At 31.6% G+C, this 22897-nt stretch overlaps 2 protein-coding genes and 1 long non-coding RNA gene across 8 annotated transcripts in view; 1 reads left to right on the top strand and 2 right to left on the bottom strand.

Moving 5' to 3' along the window:
* Positions 1 to 754: 754 nt before the first annotated feature.
* LOC143069618 (TATA box-binding protein-associated factor RNA polymerase I subunit A-like) lies at positions 755 to 19484 on the bottom strand. Of its 5 annotated transcripts, XR_012976448.1 has the most exons (13): positions 19051 to 19164; positions 15588 to 15681; positions 14579 to 14733; positions 13684 to 13745; positions 12768 to 12873; positions 8943 to 9081; positions 7835 to 7956; positions 7246 to 7398; positions 6782 to 6845; positions 5642 to 5759; positions 4403 to 4557; positions 2435 to 2608; positions 755 to 1002 (listed from the first exon to the last, which is right to left on the bottom strand). XR_012976448.1 is itself a non-coding variant. In XM_076244342.1 (12 exons), exons 1-12 carry the CDS (start codon positions 19467 to 19469, stop codon positions 2532 to 2534), a joined length of 1284 nt encoding a protein of 427 aa, XP_076100457.1. In that variant the 5' UTR covers positions 19470 to 19484; the 3' UTR covers positions 2259 to 2531. The 5 variants fall into 5 exon arrangements, 4 of the variants coding, with proteins under 4 accessions (XP_076100457.1, XP_076100456.1, XP_076100459.1 ...); XM_076244342.1 differs by lacking the exons at positions 755 to 1002; positions 19051 to 19164 and adding an exon at positions 19431 to 19484 and having other exon boundaries at positions 2259 to 2608; XM_076244341.1 differs by lacking the exon at positions 755 to 1002 and having other exon boundaries at positions 2259 to 2608.
* LOC143069621 (uncharacterized) lies at positions 10687 to 12622 on the bottom strand. Its single transcript, XR_012976449.1, has 2 exons — positions 11750 to 12622; positions 10687 to 11049 (listed from the first exon to the last, which is right to left on the bottom strand). It is a non-coding gene; the product is annotated as an uncharacterized LOC143069621 (long non-coding RNA).
* LOC143069620 (uncharacterized) overlaps positions 19233 to 22897 on the top strand; it is a 22791-nt gene continuing 19126 nt past the window's right edge. For both annotated transcript variants that reach the window (XM_076244348.1, XM_076244345.1), the window contains exon 1: positions 19233 to 19339. The gene's annotated coding sequence lies outside the window, so the exon portion shown is untranslated. The remainder of the gene's footprint in view (positions 19340 to 22897) is intronic.

Below are 22897 nucleotides of genomic sequence, written 5' to 3'. Positions count from 1 at the left end.
TTTATCAACGAGGTACTGGTATCTTCCGATGAACCTTATTTTTACAGATAAAGTCGAGACGTTCTTTGAAAAAAGATTGGTTCATCGACTTTCTGCTAATTGTCGTGTTCTAAAGTCTGCGTAGCAACTGCAAGATCTTGAATACTAAATGAGTTGAGAAATGTATATCGCATATGCAGGTGAAATTAGTATATTGATACTAAAGTGGGAGAAAATGATCTTTTCAAAATAAAAATTGGTTTAGTTTGTCAAAGATTTTGGTACCGAGTGATTGCTTATATCAAATTCGAGGTAAAATGTCAGGAAGCTGTCTGAAGCAGTGGCGGATCCAGAAATTTTCATAAGTGGGGGCCCACTAACTGACCTAAGAGGGGGCCCGCTTCAGTCACGCTTCAGTGATTCCCTATATAAGCAACCAAATTTTTTCCCAAAAAGGGGGGGCCCGGGCCCCCCGGGCCCCCCCCTCTAAATCCGCCTCTGTGAAGGGACTCCAATTCGTTTCAAAATAAGAGGTCCACAAGGGGATGCGCAAAGTTCGTTCATATAGGAATGCCGATGATATGGTGAAAATTCGACCTCCAAATTCAACAAATAAGTTGTCCATCAGTAACTCTAGCAAACTTGTAACTTGTTTCTCTGTGTAGCATGTTATACCTTTTTGTTCATTAATAACAAAATATGACATATGGTATCCCAGACATTAATAGCGTATGACAGTTGTTATCTTATAGTTCATTTCTGTGTGTGTTACATTGGCGTTTTGGTTGTTGCACTTTTATGTTTCTGTTGTTTTGTTGTTTTCCTCTTATAGATGATGTGTTTCCATCGGTTTTAGTTTGTAACACGGGTTTGCTTTCTCTCAATCGATTTATGACTTTGAAACAACAGAATGGCTGCTTTGTCCAATTAGAATAGTAATCAATCATCAGAACGTGAATTTATATTATTTTACCATGGCTTGTTCTTTTCTGCTGATATTTTACACCTTGCTATATCTGCTTCCTGCAAATTTAAATACACATGATTTGAAGACTCCAATCTTCTAAGACTCTTTCATCTTGCAATAGTATTAAAACATTTGACTTTCTACACTTCACACAGGTATTTCCCATTCCAAGGTAAAAAGACAAATTGAAAAAGTTGGTTTTGCTTTGTTTCATAAAAAAGAATGACCAACGTAGATACAAGTATCAAATACTACTTTGTAATTCCTTTAATTCAAACAAAAAATTCTCTGAAACTAACATTATCAAGATGCTTGATTTCTTGATTTTTGTTACGTTTGGAGGATGTGTTTTTCAACAGAATGTCGACATTTCAATGGGAACAAATTGTGCACCTCTTCTGGCAGACTTTTTTCTTTATTATTATGGGGCTGACTTCATAAAGGATCTTCTTAGGAAGAAAGATAAGAAGTTAGCAATATTCTTAAACTTTACTTTCCGCTACATAGATTATTTTCTCTCACTAAATAATTCAATCTTTGGTGACTATGTTGAACGCATCTATCCCATCGAACTAGAGATAAAGGATGCAACAGATCATATCTTGACTTAATCTAGAAATTGACGATGGGGGTCTGTAGAAAACAAAACTTTACAACATAAGAGATGATTTCAGCTTCCCAATTGTGAACTTTCCATTTCTATGTAGCAACATTCCAGCAGAGCCTGCATACAGAGTATATATCTCCCAATTGGGGTTGTATTCAACCAAGAGTTCCAAATGGTGAAGTTGAAATCATCCCTTCATAAATTTTATGGAATCGATCATGAGTTTATTGACCGTTATGGAATAACTGTTTCACAGATGATATCGGAATTCTTTAGTCGAACTACAATCCCCTTCCCTTTTCATGAATGTGACCTACAAAATTAGACTATTATGGGTTTTGATAACAATCAATGGTTCATCCACAAGTTGCAAGCTTTATGAAAATGTCACTTATTGCTGTTTTGTCAGTGCTCATCACTTAAAAAATAAATAGTAATTTTTATACCCCACCCAATAATATTAACACTTTGATCATGTTATTTTGGCAATCTTTTTCAATACCTGTATATGCCCTTGTTTCAATTCAGGGGCTCCAGTTGCTGAGTGGTCTAAATAGTTACTACATTACTTTAAATACTAGCCAACAAACACTGTAATTACGAGTTCAAATCCCACCTGTGCAGGGGTACTTGACAACAAACAAGTCAGGCAAAAAAGCAGTGCTTAAAAGTGGCATTAAAAACAAAAAAATATAAACAAATTGGTTCACTTCATGTATAATTTATTATACTGTATCAAACTAGTGTTAAATTGGTCAGGTACCAGTATAACACTCCAGGTAAAAATTAAACACACTTTGTTCAATCAGAACTTTTTTGTTCACAAAACAACTTCTTTCTGTTTTGGTCTTTCGAGGGAGTCCAAAATTCAATCCTTTTACCTGTAGTCATGGGAACAGGTATCTGTTTTGAAATCTCTTCGGTAGATTTCATCATTCCATCAGTATGGCACCATTCAGGAAGGCCTTACTTTTATAATCAAGTCACTGAGGACATTAACATTTGTACTTGTGTCTTACTCAAATGTTGAAAGTCTTTATGTATATTTTGAAAATCTGAAAAATAAACAAAATAAATAAAAAAACAAAAAAATTGGATCATTTATTTTCATTTGAACCTCATTATCACAAATACTAATTGCTACCAAAATGGTTGTCATTTTTTTATTTAGAGAATTTGGATTCGATAATCATTCTTATATACTGTGGATTCATTATTATTTTGAGAAGTACCAATTTTTGTAATTTTTGTGGGTACAGATAAACCAGGAAATTTAATGTAAAACGAATTACAAATTCTTTATACAGTTGTAAGGCACATTGGCAAACATCATGACATCAAATATCCATGAAAATGTAAGTTTTTCTCAATCCATAAAAATTGGTACCCACGAAAATAAGTGAATCATTAGTCGTCTCTGTTAAACTTAAGGTGGTACCCAACACCTTCACTAAAATTTATTTGGCTCATCTAATTTGCATAAAATTTTGACAAAATATTTACTTTGACCCTTTGACCATAATATAAACATTTCAAAAAAATTGAACAAACCAATTTATTAGAAAAATTACACTGGTTATATAGCAGTTTGACAAACACTGATTTTGATTATTGAGAAGCTTAATATTCCCTTAACAACGACAACATAATTAAAACGTTTAGCTGATTTTACAGAGTTATCTCCCTGTAGTGTTAGGTACCACCTTAATCATAACTTTTATAGAATAAGAGCTTGATATATTGAAGGAAACCCTGTTGATTGCAGATGACTTTATGTGGATATGAATGGTTGCTGATATTTTATGGCTTTGAATGACTGTTTCCTTGGCTGGTTTACATAACTTTATGTTGATATGAATGCTTGCTGATATTTTATGGCTTTGGTTGACTGTTTCTTTGGCTGGTTTACATGACTTTATGTTGATATGAATGCTTGCTGATATTTTATGGCTTTGAATGACTGTTTCCTTGGCTGGTTTACATAACTTTATATTGATATGAATGCTTGCTGATATTTTATGGCTTTGAATGACTGTTTCCTTGGCTGGTTTACATGACTTTATGTTGATATGAATGCTTGCTGATATTTTATGGCTTTGAATGACTGTTTCCTTGGCTGGTTTACATAACTTTATGTTGATATGAATGCTTGCTGATATTTTATGGCTTTGGTTGACTGTTTCTTTGGCCGGTTTACATAAGTTGAACAATAACAACAATGAGACAACAACCCCGACCAAAAAGAGGAAAACAGCTGAAGGCCACCAATGAGTCTTCAATACATCTGAAAAATTCCTGCACTGGAAAGGGGTGGGGGGGGGGCTTCAGATGGTCTCTAAACCAAAATGTGAAACTAGTTCAGTGAAAATGGATGTTATACTAAACTTTAAAACATATAAATGAACTAATATTAAAAACCATACAAGACTAACAAAGGTTAGAGGCTGTTGACTTGGGATAGTTGCAAATAAAAACATCCTTTCCTGGATTTTTCTTCGTCAAGATTCCTGACACCAAAACATTTGAAAGCTTAATAAAGGCAACAGTAGTATACCGCTGTTCAAAAATCGTAAATCTATGGACAAAAAACAAAATCGGGGTAACAAACTAAAACTGAGGGAAACGCATTAAATGTAAGAGGAGAACAACGACACAACATTCAAATGTAACACACATAGCAACGGACTAAGCATTAGACAAAATCCGATGAGAATAACCAATATAACATCAAAACCAAATACATGAATTTGGGATAGAAAAGTACCGTGACACGTCTTATAGTAATGTGAATAAAATAGAACATACATGAGTATGCATATAGAATAAACAAATTTGTAAGTGACACTGACCTTGACCTAAAACAAATACTGCATATCTAGCTTTACATAAACATAATTCACATTCTTCCTCTTTTTCTGGACAGTCATAGCTGGTAAAATGATACTGAGGCCACCACGATTGCCTTAACTTCCAAATTTCTTCTAAAGTATGAATCGCCTCTAAACTGAAATGAAAATTTATAACCATTGCGACAGAATCTATTATAAATGAGAATAATACTTTATAAATTTGCATGTCTTCTGGGCGTTTTCCTGGATATACTTTTATCAGGATAACCCAAGTAATTATGAGGTCTTGCAAGGTTATTTTATTTTTTTCTTAGTTGAGGTAAGACGTCAAAGCAAAAATATAAAATAGCCTTTCAAGATGTCATGATTATTTGGACTATCATTAAGAAGGCTCAAATCAAAACATTAAAAAAACAGAGATGTGTAAATATGTAGAAATATAAGGAGCTATGTGAATAAAAGGGATCTAATTGAAGTTAAATACATCTAATGTCAACATTGCTGGAGACTTTTTTTTAAAATACCTCACTTTCCTAGTAATTTATTTACAAAGAATTTAAGGAGGTAGACCTAGGTTAAGGGAAATAACTCTTTAAATCATTAGTATGTTTGTGTCAACCATTTTCATAAATATATTCTAAGCTTCTAGGTAACATAGATTATTTTCAATCTGTTTCAGGTAAATGCTTAAAATACAAAAATGATGAAACTTTACTTTTACAAACACATAACTGATTTAAAGGGTAATCTCCCTGAACCAAGGTCTACCACCTTAAGTCATCAGTCATCAAACTACAAATGATACATAAGGTGTTGTACCACGAAACATAAATACATTTTGTTTCATTTTATTTCTTCCAATTTTAATGTTTACAAATTTTTTAATTTTTGAAATACTAAGGCTTTTCTATCTTAGGCATGGATTACCTTAGCTGTATTTGGCTAAACTTTTAGGAATTTTGGTCCTCAATGCTCTTCAACTTCTTACTTTATTTGTCCTTTTGAACTTTTTTGGATTCGAGCGTCACTGATGAGTCTTTTGTAGACGAAACGCACATCTGGCATATATACTAAATTTAGTCCTGGTATCTATGATGAGTTTATTGAAATGTTGTTTTGCTTTAACACACATTTTTTTGACAACAATTTGGTTTTGGGCTTAGGTTATAAATTGAACAAACATTTTATTCTTTCAAAACAATCTTTTTTTAAGTATGTGCATCAATCATTCTTACCAACCTTTTGTTTCTTGTATCAATCAAATCTACCAGTAGTTTCCAAGGTTCTAATTCTTGCTGCCAACAACTGTAATCCAGCAAATCAAACAGGAAATTCAAGGCGTCTGCTATCTTATTATCTGTAACAGAAAAATTATTCTTAGAATATAAACTAAACAAAGAATATTAAGAAAATGACTGAACAACAGATTAATTCACAAATGTGAGTAGGCCGCAAGTGAATTATCTGTGGTTTTTGGTCACAAGTTGAATATTTTTTTATTAGTTGTTCTTTTTTATTGCATTGACCATTTTAAATGGAAATGAAGTATAAAATACAAAGATCTATATCATTTTCTACATGTTTCCAATTTGTTTTGATAAAAAATGAGTAAGAGAGACTGAACAAAATCCCATTATTTCATGATGTTCGATGAGTGAATAAACTCATCATAGATACCAGGACTAAATTTTATATATACGCCAGACGTGCGTTTCATCTTCAAAAGACTCATCAGTGACGCTCGAATTCAAAAAAGTTAAAAAGGCCAAATAAAGTACGAAGTTGAAGAGCATTGAGGACCAAAATTCCTAAAAGTTTTGCCAAATACAGCTAAGGTAATCTATGCTTGAGGTAGCCTTAGTATTTCAAAAAAATTCAAACTTTTGTCAACAGTTAATTTATAAACATAACAATATCAATGATAATTCATGTCAGTACAAACAGTCATCTTACATGTAAAATTGTCTGTTTTTATTCAACTTGGAGATCAAGTTACTCTAGATTCGTTATTATTCGTTGGATACTAATTTTTCGTGGATTTGGTAAAGGTGAATCTAAAATTAAATGTTCAACCAAATGACAAATTTTCTATCAGCTTGTATGAAGACTGTCGCAAAACCCAAAATCAAATATCCACGAACATGTCAGTTTTTCTTCATCCATCAAAATTTGGTACCCACGAAAATACATGAATCTATGTGTTAGGTTCTTCATTACATCCAATGTAATAAATTTATCTATTTTTCATTCATTATTGATTTATTCCATCTGTTTATCTCTTTATTTTTTAACTTTTTCTTAAAATTGAGGATGTTTAAAAAGTAACAGTTCCCTATACAGGTTTTACATTTCTGTAAATTTGTTAAAATAAATACCAACCTTCAACCAGTTTGTTACATAACTGTAAAACCAAAGAATCTGAAGGACATTTTTCTGCTACATTCTGAAATATAAATTACATTGAATCTGACATTAATGGTGAATCAATCAAATCAATTTAGGTTGAAATAATGGTTAAAAATTGATACTATTCCAAAAAAAAATTAAATGCTACGATACCAAGTACAGTTATTTCTCTGTTTCGTAGCTCAATAATCTTTTTGTATCTGGTTGCATATTTTTGACAATCAATTGGGTTTGCTTGTTTTATTTTCATTGGTAAAATTTCAATTAAAGCATTAAATAATCTCTCTATTAGGTTTGCCAATAAAAAGCTCCCCCTACCCTTTCCCATATCTTAGGTGGAGAGTACAAAAGATATTGACCTAAACCTTATTCCAATCAACATGTACGCATCATTAAATATGAATCAAATAAATTTAACATGAATTGAAAAATATTACCTTTAATAATAGAATCTCCTCATTTGCAGAGAAACCATTTCTTACACAGAAATAGTAGACATATTTGTGAGCATTTAGATTCTCTGTGTTTCTGTCTCTGTACTCTGTCAGAATATCTTTTGCTTCATCTATTTTGTCATAGTGTTCTAAAATCTGAAACAGAAAAATAATTTTTACTTTTTGTTTATTATTTTTTTTATCAAATAGAGAAAGATTTTTTCTCACCGATCACGAAATGTGAAAATAGCACAAAAATGAAAGAAAAATTTCATAACATTTTGTTGAAGCAAATGGTTGAACCAAATTAAAGTTATAATTACAATTTTTGGGATTTACACAGATGGACAGGCTGACACTTAATGTCCCCTCTAGTGATTGCAGGGACATAAAAACTGAATTACTAGGAATTGACTTTTGAAATCCATTTGACATCAATTGGCATATTCACACCTCAAGAGTATCTTTTGTTTACTATCACAAACAAGAATTCTTAACATAAAACATTATATCCTGATACCCATTCCAAAACATTCTCTACCAGGACTGACATGAAGAATTTGTTAGCTTTTGAGTAAATTTGTATAAATACCTCTACATGTTTAGTAACAAATATATCCCAAACTCCAATCTCTCCAGAGACTTGCTGAAAACCAATCATAGCTTTCTGTGCATAAACAGCCATTATTTCTTCATAGTTAGATACAAGGTCACCTATAAATTACGGGTAGAATTACGGTACTGTCTGATAGTCCTTGTTACATACCTATATCTGTCAGACCTAAGTCTTAGTCACAAAAAGTGAAAGTGTTATTAGTAAATGTAAACTTAAGTTATAGTTCAAAATAAAAACAGGCTAGATCATGGTAAGGAGAGACACTTAACTTGATATGCATGTGACAGTTATAGAGGTACCAGTGTTGTATTACAACTCCAGTTTCTGATGCATGTCAAAGCATGGAGGGAAATAAAATTGTCCATTTTTTTCTAAAATAAATTCTGGACCCAATTTTTTCTGTTTGATTGAAAGTTTATGCTGAATTGAAACATAAATATAGATTTAAAAAAAATCTTGCATCTTTTGGGGATATCAATCCAGGAAAGTGGGAGGATATTTTGTTTACTGGAAGTGGTGCGGCCTAGTAAAAACAGCAAACAGAAAGTAGAAAAAATTGTTTTGACTTCAGGGTTACGTAACTTTTTATTCTTTGTTGCATGACCCACTTTTTTTTCAATTAAATCACAATTTCACATTAGTACATACATGATATGAACATGAATTTTTTTTCCAAGTAGCTTTTTCTATTTTATTATTTTCAAAGATCAGCTGTTTTCCATGTAAGCCTATGGAGCAGTCAATTACAAGACTGCAACCTAGAACAGGTAAATAATTTTGTATGTTTATAGATTATGCTTGATCATCTCAACAAGATTGATTTTCTCACTTGAGCCGGTACTGGGAAAGTGAGAAAAGCAATCATGTTGAGATGACTGATGATAAACTGTTTATAGCTATTTTACCTATGACGACGTTGTCAATTTCATGTCTATTTCATTAGCAACGCCACATGCCTTCATAGTTTCTAGCGATAATGTTCCATATCAAGCAAGAAGCATGATATGAAAAATTATCACAAAAAAAGATCAAAGGAAAAATGCACAAAATAGCGACAATAAACATTATTAAATTGTTGACTTACTATTTTCATCCAAATCTTTAATTTTCATCTTGAGAAACTTCCATTCTACATACCATACCAAACCTAAATACGATTTGTATAAAACCTCTGTGTGATAATCTCGAGTACTCTTTTGGAATCTTATCGGTTTTATTTTTTCCTAAGAAAAAAAAAACAAAATGGTCAACTCTCCATTCATTATTGAGTATAAACATTATATAGTGAAAACAATACAATATAAGGTGTCAAAACTGTAATTGGATGTTAATTTTAGATTTTAATTTGTCAAAAATAAAAACAAAGGAGTAGGTTCAGTACGACCCCTTTTTGGCCTCAAAATATAGCAGTTTTACAAAATTGTTAAAATGTATACTTTTAGTTATTTATTGGACAGTAGAATGCTTCTGCTAAATAAATATATTGTGTTTGACAATACAATACACATATATCGGGTACTAGCATCATTAAGTCATGCTTAATTACTGAAATCTTCACAATTTTAGCATTTTACAGTGGGATTTCCAGTGACACTAGAACGATAGAAAAGTCACTCTTCTTATGAAAGAGATAGAAAAGGTCTAAGAACAGGAGAGACAATTTACGCATAAAACCCGATATGCATAGGGATGAATATCTCTTAAAACACAAAACCATTATATAACTTTTATACAACCACTATAAATAAAGTATATGTTAAAGCTAAATGTGTTAATATATGATTTTTTAATTGCCAAACATGCTGTTAATTGAACAACCTACTGTTCAACATAGGGGTGTGTAAAAAACTGCCAGATTTGACTGCACATTTTTCTTTTTTTTTGAAAAAAATATATATCAAACCTTAATAATGTAGCTTTCTGGGTATCCAATTTTTAACGTGTTCCGAAATGTAGTTTCGTCACAAGAATTTTTCAAAGTTGTGTCATTTTGTCTATATGAATGTCGGTAAATTCGTATGATCGAGCACACCGACAAGTATATCGTTGGGACAACTCGATATAATGTAATCAATATACGTGAAAGATTACCTAATGTGAAGTTTATCAAAATCATCATAACATAATTGATCAACACATTATGTTTGAACAACATGAGTCCTACAATATAAGATTTAAAGGTGCATATCATTTACATTCAACGTTTTTATTGGATTTTTTTTTACTACAATGTAACCTCGAGGTTCAACGTTGATAGTAAAAAAAAATCCCAGAAATTTTTTGAATGATATTGTAAATGATATGAACCTTCGAATTCTTATAACATCGGAATAGAAAATATGTGATCCGAATTAACCATGCACGTGTGCTACAGAAGATTATGAACTTTTATGATGTACAGGGGGTAAGGGTTTTTCTTAAACAATATTATGATCCCAAATTTGATGAATTTTGTTGGCAATTCTTTAATATACACACTACATATAGCAAAGTATATATTAAATCTCAATGTATTATAATTAGGAAAAATGTTTGACTCGGTAAAAAAAAATCTTCCCCCTCCCCCCGTATTGCATGTAATGGTTTAAACCTAAAGGATTCGCACTAACTGCCTAAAAGGGGTCTGCTCCAGTCTTGAATCAGTGATTTTGTTTATCATAAACAAAATATTGTCTCACACTGAAAGGGTCAGCCGGGCAACATGCACAGCCCGGATTGTCAAAACAACTAAGATTTACAAAAACGATTACAAACAAAAACCATCAGTTGGACAATCTTACTGGAATCTGATTATCTCTACTGATAAATAATGCAACACTAATGACACATTTAAGTTTTGGAATGATTTTATTCACAAAGAATGTTTCTCATTGGTATACATTTCTATGCTCTTGTCTTTTCAGAGTTTATATTGGAAATTAAAAATTGCTGCATGAAAGACACTAGCTCCACATTCCTATGCATATGATTTTCGATGTACGAGAATCATTCCATAAAATATCCGTTTGATATCCTTTCAATGCATGACACTGTCTAGTGGTTTTTCTGCCACAATTACAAGGAAAACCTGGCTAAACTTGTGCTAAATCAAACACTTGAATCTTACATCGCTATTGATGTTAAGCAATTATTTAAAGGGCCATCCGGAACTGTTGGGTTTTATGACAGTCTTCCTTCCATACACACCATCGCTGCAAAATAATTTGAACATTCAATTAGATGATTATAATATTATTTGGCAATCCAAAGAGAACCTGAAAACATCAGACCACAATAAACAGAGACCCCAAAAAAAGGCAATTTTACTTTACAATGAAATTGAAAAAGTAGTTAGTTACATGTCAAATCATCTTTTGGCTGTCGACAAAAAATAAATAAAATCTAAATTTCGTAGCATTTTACCCCCCCCCCCCCTTTTTTAACTGAATTTGTTCAAGGTATGGTGGTTTTACCCCTTTTCAGATTTCAGTATGTCATGTTGTATATCTTTTATAAATTAGATGAATTTCTAGCAAGTTTCTACGATATTCTTTATCATTTGTCAAAATACTATGCATCTGAATTAAATTGTTTACTATTTGAAAAAGCGTGCCTTCTTTTACTTTAATTTACTTCCCTTTATTTCACATAGCAACAAATATTAAAAACTGCCACATTTGACTGCATATCAATTTTTTTTCCAAAAAAAATATATGTCAAGCAGCATAATTAACTTTACAAATTGGGAGAAAATCAAGATGTTCCGACTATAGGTTAGTATTAAAAAAAAATAATGAAAGGTTGGCATGATTCCAGGTTTGAACCCTGACGACACTTAAAATCGAAAATTCACTTATTTACCTATCATATGAAGATACGTTGATGTGATAAACTTAACAATTAATAATTTACCTGGTGCATTATCATATTCACATTACGTTGACACGTCTCAGTTCGTCTGTGTTAGCTCATTTCAAGCTCGTAAACAATGTACACCATTTTCCGCTGTTCTTTACCGATTACCTCTAGTCAGAAGAGCCCACTGTTTACAGGGGCGATAATATTTTGTCACCGGTTCACGCACTGTTTAGTTATATTTTAGACGGTTTCTGTCTTAAACGAAAGTGGCCGCATTCGTGTTCTTTCTTAATATTGAAATGTAAGTCGTATTTGATGATAATACATAACATATATAAAGGTTGAGGAGGAACACAGATGTGGCCACTTTCATTTTTGACAAAAACCATCTGATAAGTGACAATTTTTGGCAAATTTGATAGATTTTTCATATTTAAGTTAGAATCGAGGCATTTTTGATGAGTAAATTATCTTAAATCATGAGTGGAAACACAGAAATGTCCACTGCTATGTCTGCTGCTACCACTGGATTAGCTTGTGGCAATCAAGATCTCTCTCTTATACAATCCTTCAGATAAGATGATTACAAACAAAAAGAACATAATACAGTTAAAAGAAAATACAACTGTACCTACATTATCTATTAAAAAAATCCCACAGTTAAAAGAAAATTTGACTGTCTGCTATCTATGAAAAAAATCTTTAAAGTAAAATCCTTCATAACTTATAAGTTCTTAATGAAAGAGATTTTATGCAAATCTCTTTAATCCAATCATTTGGTTAAAAATAATGATTTCTGCAATTGTTTGATTATTTTTTGATGGTATATCCGGCCGGCCTATCCTTTCACACATTTTTCATTCATTAAAACATCCCACTATTTTCTGAATGCACAGCTCTTAAGTTTTAGTTGTCTCCCCTTATTCTGTTATTCAAGTGTTCAACGTAGATAGTAGGCAAAAATTACTCAATTTTAATATTTTTACATTACTTTGGTACATTGATGTTTTATAAATGTATACATAAAGATATGCATGTGGAAAAATATTATCACAATAAATATCATTCTGACCTGTGAAATCTGCTTTGCATCATCAATTTTACCATGATGAAGTAAAAACATGAGGTACTCCAACAAAACTTCTTGACAACTGAGATGACGTACAGTCTTCAATTCCCTACAAATCAAATACATATCAATTAAACAGCTTATAGATACGCATTACGCAATCAAGCTTTACAAAGAGTTCATCAAAAATAAAATGAAAAGTCTTTATTAGGTTTGAATTATATTGAATGCGAATGGTCCCCAATTTAAGTCAGCAGTTATCATACACAAGATTGATAATAGAGGTTATTATATGAGTTATTATTGGGATTTTTATCAAAGCAACACAAAAAACAGCATTTAACATCAAACAGTCGCACACTTTAATGTTCATTTTATTTTATACGCAATATATATTTAAAAAATTTTAAATTAAAAAAGTTAAAAACATTTGCGCTAGCAGCTGGGAAGAAAAATGATAGGTGCAAATTGTTCAACCTTTATTATTTGTTTATCATATGCAACATGACTTGTTTCACACATCAAATATTGTTTCTTTCCTCTTGCTTGATTACAAGTATACGTATATACTTTGCTCATTGTTGAAGGCTGTACGGTGACCTATAGTTGTTAATGTCTGTGTCATTTTGGTCTTTTGTGGATAGTTGTCTCATTGGCAATCATACCACATCTTCTTTTTTATATTATATTTTTTTCTAAAAAATCAAAGGCTAGTATGAGCTAAGTCCAACTATTCCTGTCAGATCAGAAAATATATATAAACTTTGTCCTACGTTCAGTTCAAATAGCTAATGGGTAATTATTAAAAAACCTAAAACTGTTCTAATTAAATATTACAATGTATGTTTATGAAGAACAATTCTAACAGTTTTAAATTCCGCAAATATTGTCTAGGATACGGTAAATCATTCTAACTTACTTGACAAGTTGCTGCACCAATGGGACTGAAGACTCAGATACATACAGAGCTTCCATACTTGTCTGGAAATACAATAAACCATAGTACAATGAATTCTACAGACCATGTAAAACATATAGATTCCTACACTGCAACAAGTGTATTACGATATTTTTCCACTTGAGACAGTTAAATTTTATTATTTAAAGCGCAAGGCTTGACAAGCTTTTTAAATAATTAAAATTTAACTGTCGAGAGTAGAGAAATATCGTAATACACGACTTATAGTGTAAGAATCTGTTTCTCTGATGATTTTTATCATTCTTTTTCAAAGATTTTCAGAAACTTGTGTTCTTTATATGCGACGTCATCAGGTAAGGTGGCCCTTTTTCATGACCTCACAATAGGAAAACTCAGAAGAAAACAAACTATTTTAACATCATAATCAAATTTCGACTACCGCGGTAATCATTTGCTGAGAACAGATATTTTCTAGTGAAGAGAAACAGTTTTCTCACACCAGTCAGGAAATGTGAAAATAGCACACAAATTAGAGAAAGTTTTGTTCAAACCAAACTTTACTCATTACTGACTGCAGTACAGTGACTTATAGATGTTAATTTCTGTGTCATTTTGTCTCTTGCGAAGAGTTGTCCCATGGGAATTACCGTGGACATATCAGCAACAACATCATAATGTTTGAACCGACATTGATAAGTTTGACACAAACTTATCAAGTAGACTTCCAGTTGCTGTTGAAAATAAGAGTATACTTCGAAAGGCGCAAGTACATACATATAGATCGATTATCTGCAAAATATGTAAAATATCAGCTGCTCTACACAATATGAAATTTTTTTTGCTGCACTCACTCGACAAAAAGCCACCAAATAATTGATAAATTATAATACTGTACCTTCCAGAATGTTGTAAGTTCATGTTTAGATATCTGTTTTATGACTGGTACCACTTGAGACCATCTATGGGAGGACAAACATTCTCTGAGTACATCCAGTAGTTTGGGTATGACCATATCAACATTATTATCTCCCTTGGTACACAATGGATCATCTGCGTCAAAAATAATAATTCTTACAACATTCAAGATTAGCAACAATGATTTAAGTTGTATGAATAATTGAATTATCTGGATAAAAACAGACAAATTAACACTGCTATATGCAAATTTGTTGGCTATGATGTAAAGTCAAACAAGTTCCCTTAAAATGTTGCATCACACAAATTTGACATCATAATTAAAAAGTGATTTGTTGTTTCACTTTGATGTCAGAAGTTTATCAGGAGACTGATCTAGTCATCTTAGTCATAATTCAGCTATATACTAAAAGTGTTAATATATCTCACTCTATTAAAGCATGAAAAACAAATACTGTACACCAATCAGAGTGCAAAAGTACTTAATCTATAACGCTAAATACCCTAAGTCAGTGGTTGTCTTTTTTGCCTTATAGATTAACTCTGATGTGTCATCTAATAAAAATCAGTTCACCTCTCATCAGGAGTATGATAAGATGACTACTGTAAATTCGGAGATTATTGTGTGTATTTATTCAGAGATTATTGTGTGTATTTATTACTTAGATTTTGTCATTTTAAACTAAAATGAGATTTTAATTTTAGCAATATTGAGAGAAATCTTGTTTAATTCACAGAAAAAGTTTCAAAATGTGAGTTAAACTTATTGCTGTTTTAACCCTTTCGCATATTTTGCAATATTAAAAACATCGCAATAACTTCTGAATTTACAGTATTTGTGTTGTGTTAAACATCCTCCAATAAGTGTATATGATATACTTACACATGTATATCATTTACGCCACAATAAATGGTCAAGGGAGATATAATGACTCATATTGTTTATATATATATCTATACATGTATTATTATCAGTTTATGGTATTTACCTGTTTTCAGTTCTGTGTTCAACTTATTTAACCAAATCAGTGGTGCACTTGGATCTTCTGGTGATGAATCAAACAAAATTTCACAAATGTCCCTCTGCAAAAATAAAATATTAGAACTTGTAAATACATCAGATGATCTGACATACAAATATATCTGTATATATGTAAAATAAATAAACAAACAAAATGCTCCGCAGGGTGCAGCTTTATATGACCGCAGAGGTCGAACCCTGAAAAGTTGGGGCAAGTATGGACACAACATTTAAGCTTCATACAGCTCTGAATTTAATTGTGATTAAATAGTTGACCAAACATAGGTTTCTGACACAGAATGAATGTGGTCTAAGAACTTAAACTTAAAAGCTTAAAAATTTTAAATTGGACATTTACCTATTATGGTCCAATATCCAAAATCTAAATACATGGTTATATTCAGCACATCATAGAACCCAAGAATTCAATTTTTGATGAAATCAAATAACGTTAAATTTTAGACCTTTTTATAGACCTCAATGTGGACCAATTACAAAAATGTATATAACAGGGCCCAAATATTAAAATCTAAATAAATGGTTAGATTCAGCATATTGAAAAACCCCATATATTCAATTTTTGTTGAAAGCAAACAAAGTTTAATTTTTGACCCTTTGGACCTTAATGTACATGTAGACCAATTTGAAAACGGGACAATACTGGGCAATTGAATATTTCTTGCTATTGCGCAAAACTGTGCAATTGAAAATTTCTTGCTATTGCGCAATATTGTGCAATTAGATATTTCTTGCTATTAATTGAAGACTTCTTGCATTGCACAATACTGTGCAATTGAAAATTTCTTGCTATTGCACAATACTGTGCAATTGAAGATTTCTTGCTATTGCGGAATACTGTGCAATTGAAAATTTCTTGCTATTGCACAATACTTAATATAATAATTTTGGACCCCAATTTGGACCAACTTGAAAACTTGGCCCATTATCAAAAATCTAAGTACATGTTAGATTCAGTATATCAAAGAACCCCAAGAATTTAATTTTTGTTAAAATCAAGCTAATTTTAATTTTGGACCCTTTGGACCTTAATGTAGACCAATTTGAAAACAGGATTAATAATTAGGAATCTGAATACACGGTTAGATTTAGCATATCAAAGAACACCAATAATTTTATGAAATCAAACAAAGTTTAATTTTGGACCTTTTTGGTCCCTAATTAATTGGTACCAAAACTCCCAAAATCAATCCAAACCTTCCTTTTGTGGTCATAAATCTTGTGTTAAAAGTTCATAGATTTCTATTAACTTATACTAAAGTTATTGTGCAAAAACCAAGATAAATGCTTATTTGGGACCTGTTTTTGGCCCCTAATTCCTAAACTTTAACTGTTGGGACTAAAACTCCCAAAATCAATCCCAACCTTCCTTTTGTGATCATAGACCTAATGTTAAAATTTCATAGATTTCTGTTTACTTATACTAAAGTTATTGTGCGAAAACCAAGAAAAATGCTTATTTGGACCCTTTTTGGCCCCTAATTCCTAAACTGTTGGGACAAAAACACCCAAAATCAATCCCAACCCTCCTTTTATGGTCATAAACCTTGTGTTTAAATTTCATAGATTTCTATATACTTTTACTAAAGTGTGAGTGTGAAAACCAAATGTCTTTGGACGACGATGACAATGACGACAACGACGACGCCAACATGATACCAATATACGACCAAAAAATTTTCAAATTTTGGGGTCGTATAATGAGCCATGGCAATTCATGTGCTTTTCCCTAAGTTCTAAAACAGTTCTGAGAATATTTGTGAGATACTATAAATAAAATGCTTCGCTGAGCACAGTCTGATTATGATAAGACCTCAGAGGTTGAACCCTGAACAATTGTGGAAATTTGGACACAATATTCAAGATTGATACTGTCTACTGTGTCCAAATTTTCAGGGTAAGACCTGGGAGATCTTATCAGGCTACGGTTGGCAAAAAATATGTCTGAATATGGATTGTGATCATATTTTGGACATAATTTAGGTTTCTGACATAAAATAAATGTAATCAATGATCTTAAAAACTGGAATTTATTTACATTTTACTACATATATGCATGTATGAGATATATGATATCCAAAATCTAACAACATGGTTAAATTCAACATTTGATAAAAAAAAAAAAAAAAAAGTTAATTTCAGTTGAAATCAAACAAATTTAAATTGTGGATTTTAAGTGGATTCTAAATTACAAGCACGATACATTGGCATCACTTATCAATGCTTATTACTAGTTTGAATGATATATTATTAAATTATTTAGATAATTGAAAGTACAAATGTACATATATTTTAGAATGTAGGACAGAAAGTCACAGGACAAAAAGTCACAGACAAAAAGTCACGGACAAAAAGTCACAGGACAAAAAGTCACAATTCATTTTTTTCTTTGAATAAAAAATGCTTATTTATAAAAAATATTTTTTTATATCTCTTGAACTTTTGTATAAAATCTAACTTTGTAAACAGAATTTATCCAAAAAATATCAAAGTAAATCAAATAATTGTTAAGAAAACAAAATGTCAAAGTGGCTCAGCACTTAAATAGCTTCATAATGCCAAGAAATCTTTCTTTTGCATGATTAAAATTAAATAAATCTTCATTTTTCAAGTAAAATGACACATTTCCTAAACTTTAATATGTATATATGTATTAAAAAGTAAATATTTCAAGATATTTCTCTTATATATTCAAACAATTGTCAACATATTATTTGTGACTTTTTGTCCTGTGACTTTCTGTCCTACCAAATTTGTGACTTTATGTCCTGTGACTTTATGTCCTGTGACTTTTTGTCCTGTGACTTTCTGTCCGTTTACCATATTTTACATTATATTACATTATATTATATTTATTTGACCACCATTATTGGACATCACAAAGGTTCCTGTAAAAATTTGACATCATAATACAAAATATCTGAAGCCACAATGGAAAGGTGATTGTTGTATGACGTCAATAGTTCAAGTTGGACAGATTCTCGGGTCAGCCGGAAATAGCGATAATGCGTATTAGGTAGTGTCAAGTCCTGTCAAAATATACATGATATATGTTCCTGTCCATACCAATGCATGAGCCCAAATCTTGTTAACCAAGTCTCCTCAATGATGAAAAGGGTTTTGAATCCAAATAAATTTAAGCCGCTAATAATTAAAAGAGTAAAATCCCGCTAAATTTGGGACTACTTTTCCCAAGTGACGAAGTGTGGCTAGTTGGTAGGACTAAATTATTCGAAACTTTCTCCTCCTGAATAGAGGGGTAAGTTGGATTTCAAAAGACTGAAATTTTATTTAAAAAGTGAAAACAGAAAAGTGGGGCGAGTTGTCTTACATCCTCTTCCACATGAAACACTGGTTTCCTACAATATTAATAACACAATTGATTTAAACATTCTAATTAAAACATCCAATACCAATGTCTCTATTAGAGGGTTAGGTTCTGTGGTCTGCATTTTGAAATTAAACACGTAAACACGTGCAACTTCTTGTTTACATTTTTTCGAGCTTTTCTATCCTCTTCTTTAAACATCTGCACTGAGACAAAGGTGTTCTGAACAGCAAAATCGTTGAAACGTTTTATCCTTAGTAAAAATTAGATCCGAAGCAAAGTAAATATTGACATTGAAGAAAAAATTTAATCTCCATTCGGCTTTGGCCAACTCATCAATAAACACCACAGCGTTTGTCTATTATAATATTTAGGTATGCACTGCTTTCAAACTCAGTACAGGTTTATTCAATCTTTTCAGAGACAGCTTATAAACTTTTGTTAAATAATGCAATACATAAATACCTTCTTTACAAATGTATGTTCATTTTTCACTCCCAACATATGTTACAAAAAATATATAATGCTAAAAAATGTTATTTCCGATTCTGTAATACTTGATAGATTGACAAACATACTGTGACATCAGACACTCAGAAATTTTATGGAGACACCTGTCATTCACAGGCTTTCGGGTCGATCCGGCCCCACATCGATCCGGCCCATATGTGAAGTCGATCCAGCCCCAATAAAAAAATTATTTTTAAGGAATAAAAATACATATATATTAATTGTAATTCATAAATGTTTTGTAACCGGAGAGCACGAATTTCATTACAAAATTGCTTGTCTCCACCGGGACTCGAACCCGGGACCTATGTGTTACAAGGCAGCGTGCTAACCGACTGAGCTAAAGAAGTACTTCCTTAGCTCAACCGCTTACGGCTGACTAAGTATCTACCAAATGTTCTAAGGGAAGCAATCCCATCACAGTTTATTATTTTTATTATAATGTTAAAGGTGTACGGTAAAAAAAGTAAAAAAGGCCTTTGAAAAATATTTTCTTTAGATGAGTATAAAACAACTAGGTTGATTATGTCTTTATTACAAGTTTTCAAGATTATTGGGTATAATTATATTAAAACGTATATAACGTAAGGGTACCCAAATTGCCACGAGTACCTAAATTGCACCTATTTAGAAAAAATAGCAACAGAAATCTTGCAAGATTTCCTAGAGACTAAACAATTTGTATTTTTATGATTTGATACTATGCACGTCTTTCAACATAGGTGAACATATTTAGATATACACAAAACGTTCACAGTATTTATCAACAGATGGACTGTTTACTGAAAAAGCAAAATGTACGAAAACGTCACCATGCGACGTCATCAAAACGTCATCTTTTTTAAAATTAGCAAATACAATATATTTTAAGTATCCATTTCGTAAAATATGAAGAATAAGCATGGACTAATATCCAATTGTTCAAAATATTTGAAGAAATTAAACAAAAGCTCGGTTATTAGACTTTTGACGATGTGAATTTAAGGAGGATTTCTTTTTGTCGAGTATCAAGTATCGAGTAACAAAAAGTGAGTATCGAACTATAAAAAGTGAGTATCGAGTTACAAAAAGCGAGTAGTGAGTAACAAAAAGTGAGAAGCGAGTTATAAAAAGTGAGTATCGAGTTATAAAAAGTGAGTAGTGAGTAACAAAAAGTGAGTAGCGAGTTATAAAAAGTGAGTAGCGAGTTATAAACAGTGAGAAGCGAGTAACAAAAAGTGAGTAGCGAGTTATAAAAAGTGAGTAGCGAGTAACAAAAACCGAGTATCGAGTTATAAAAAGTGAGTAGCGAGTAACAAAAAGCGAGTATCGAGTTATAAAAAGTGAGTATCGAGTTATAAAAAGTGAGTAGCGAGTAACAAAAGGTACTTATCATTTTTATATCAGCGCATCATAGTTCATTGCAAAGGATATTCATTTTAATTCATTAATTTAAATTGATATATTTTGTTTGCCATTTTGAAAGAACTAATGTTAAAGTAATATACTAAAATACATATCATTCTTATAAATGCAGTACGACTGTGCAAGACCCCCATGTGTGTTTAAGTTTGCTTACGCCCATTTCGTTGTGTCACAGCCAACTACCTTACCCCTAGATGATCATGTGTCTATATTAAACTATAAACAGAGACATCTTTATTAAAATAGTACGTCAGCTTGAAATTTCCAATTAGTTTAAAAAAATAATGAAAATAATAATGAAAACCTATCTGTAAAATACACCTTTTCTTTACAATTAAGGAACTGAAAATAGATACATGTACAAGGAAAGAATTTTACTTTTTAAATCAAATTTTGAATTTGTAAACTTATGACAAAGTTTATAATATGTTATCCTCAATTGGAACTTTAAATAGTAATTTTTGGATTCAAAACCTATGACTGTAATTTTTGCTCTAGAAATGATATAGGTGATGAATTTCATTACTTGTTCCATTGTGAAAGAATACTTTTATAACCATACCATAACGCTTGTTTGGAGATGAATTAAAATTGAGAATGGAAATGGGGAATGTGTCAAAGAGACAACAACCCGACCAAAGAACAGACAACAGCAGAAGGTCACAAACAGGTCTTCAATGCAGAGCGAAATTCCCAGACCAGGAGGCGTCCTTCAGCTGGCCCATAAACAAATATCTATACTACATGAACTAGTTCATTGCTAATGAACACCATACTCAACTCCTAATTGTACACAAGAAACAAAAATTAAAAATAATGCAAGTCTAATTAGTATTCTTCTTGACATGCTAGTGCTTTGAATTGGAAAACGAAACAACATAACTCCGGGGAGGACTGAGGCTATAATTTCAATTTGTATATTGGTGTTTGAATAAAAGATTTTTCATAATTACACTTTGTATTTTTATGAATAAATTTACAAATTAGCTAATTATGGGAATATTTATCAAAACGTTAAGCAATAATCCAGGAAACATACACTATACCTGTATTAGTTTTGTTAAAAAATGCATATTAATATTGGTAGTAAGGACCTACATGTAGTTCTTAATTGAGATCCTCATCAGATATCCCTGGCCATATATTTTCCTTTTTGTCATATAAAGAAATGCTCGAATTTAATATGTACGTACGGGAAACAAGGAACATTATCCCCAGACAAAAAAAAATGATTCTAAATACATAGATATAGGAAAATGTGGTATATGAGTGCAATGAGACAGACTCTCCATCCAAGTAACAATTTATAGAGGTAAATCATTGTAGGTAAAAAAAAACAGCCTTCAACACGGAGCCTTGGTTCACACCGAACAACAAGCTACACGTTCATAAAAGATGAATTTTATTACAAAGGATAATCATCATGAATTATACTGGAATTGTCCTTTGACCTCACTGATATTAATATGTTTATGTGTTGATCTGTGATGGGTATATATGTTAATGAAATCCTTCACCGAATACGGGACCACAATATTACTAGTGGTAGACCCCAATGTTCAACAGTCTTCAATTTCTACCAAATATGGGCTGTCAAAAAAAAATGCTAACATTCCAATTTTCAATAACAGTTAACAGCAAATATATTATCACAAAAACAGATAACAAAAACCCTAATAGTCCAATAACAGCTAACAATGAATAAGACAATAACAGCTAACAGCAAATATATTTTCAGAATAACAGATAACAAAGAATCAATTTGGCCCATAACAGCATAACAGTTAAACCCCTTGCTCCCCTCTTTGGTTGCCAATGAGACATATCTCCATCCATGACAAAATCTCTTCAATGTAAGCAATTATAGGTCACAGTACAGCCTTCAACATGGAGCATTGGCTTGTGCCGCAAAGTAAGCTGTAACCCCCCAACTTCACATGTAAAACAATTCAGATGAGATTAAACAACACCCAGATTTAAATACGAAATCATCAATGTTAAAACATGTATATATGAAT

Source organism: Mytilus galloprovincialis, chromosome 3 (genome assembly GCF_965363235.1).
Source record: "Mytilus galloprovincialis chromosome 3, xbMytGall1.hap1.1, whole genome shotgun sequence".
Lineage (NCBI taxonomy): Eukaryota > Metazoa > Mollusca > Bivalvia > Mytilida > Mytilidae > Mytilus > Mytilus galloprovincialis.
This window is presented reverse-complemented; position numbering and strand designations above follow the sequence as displayed.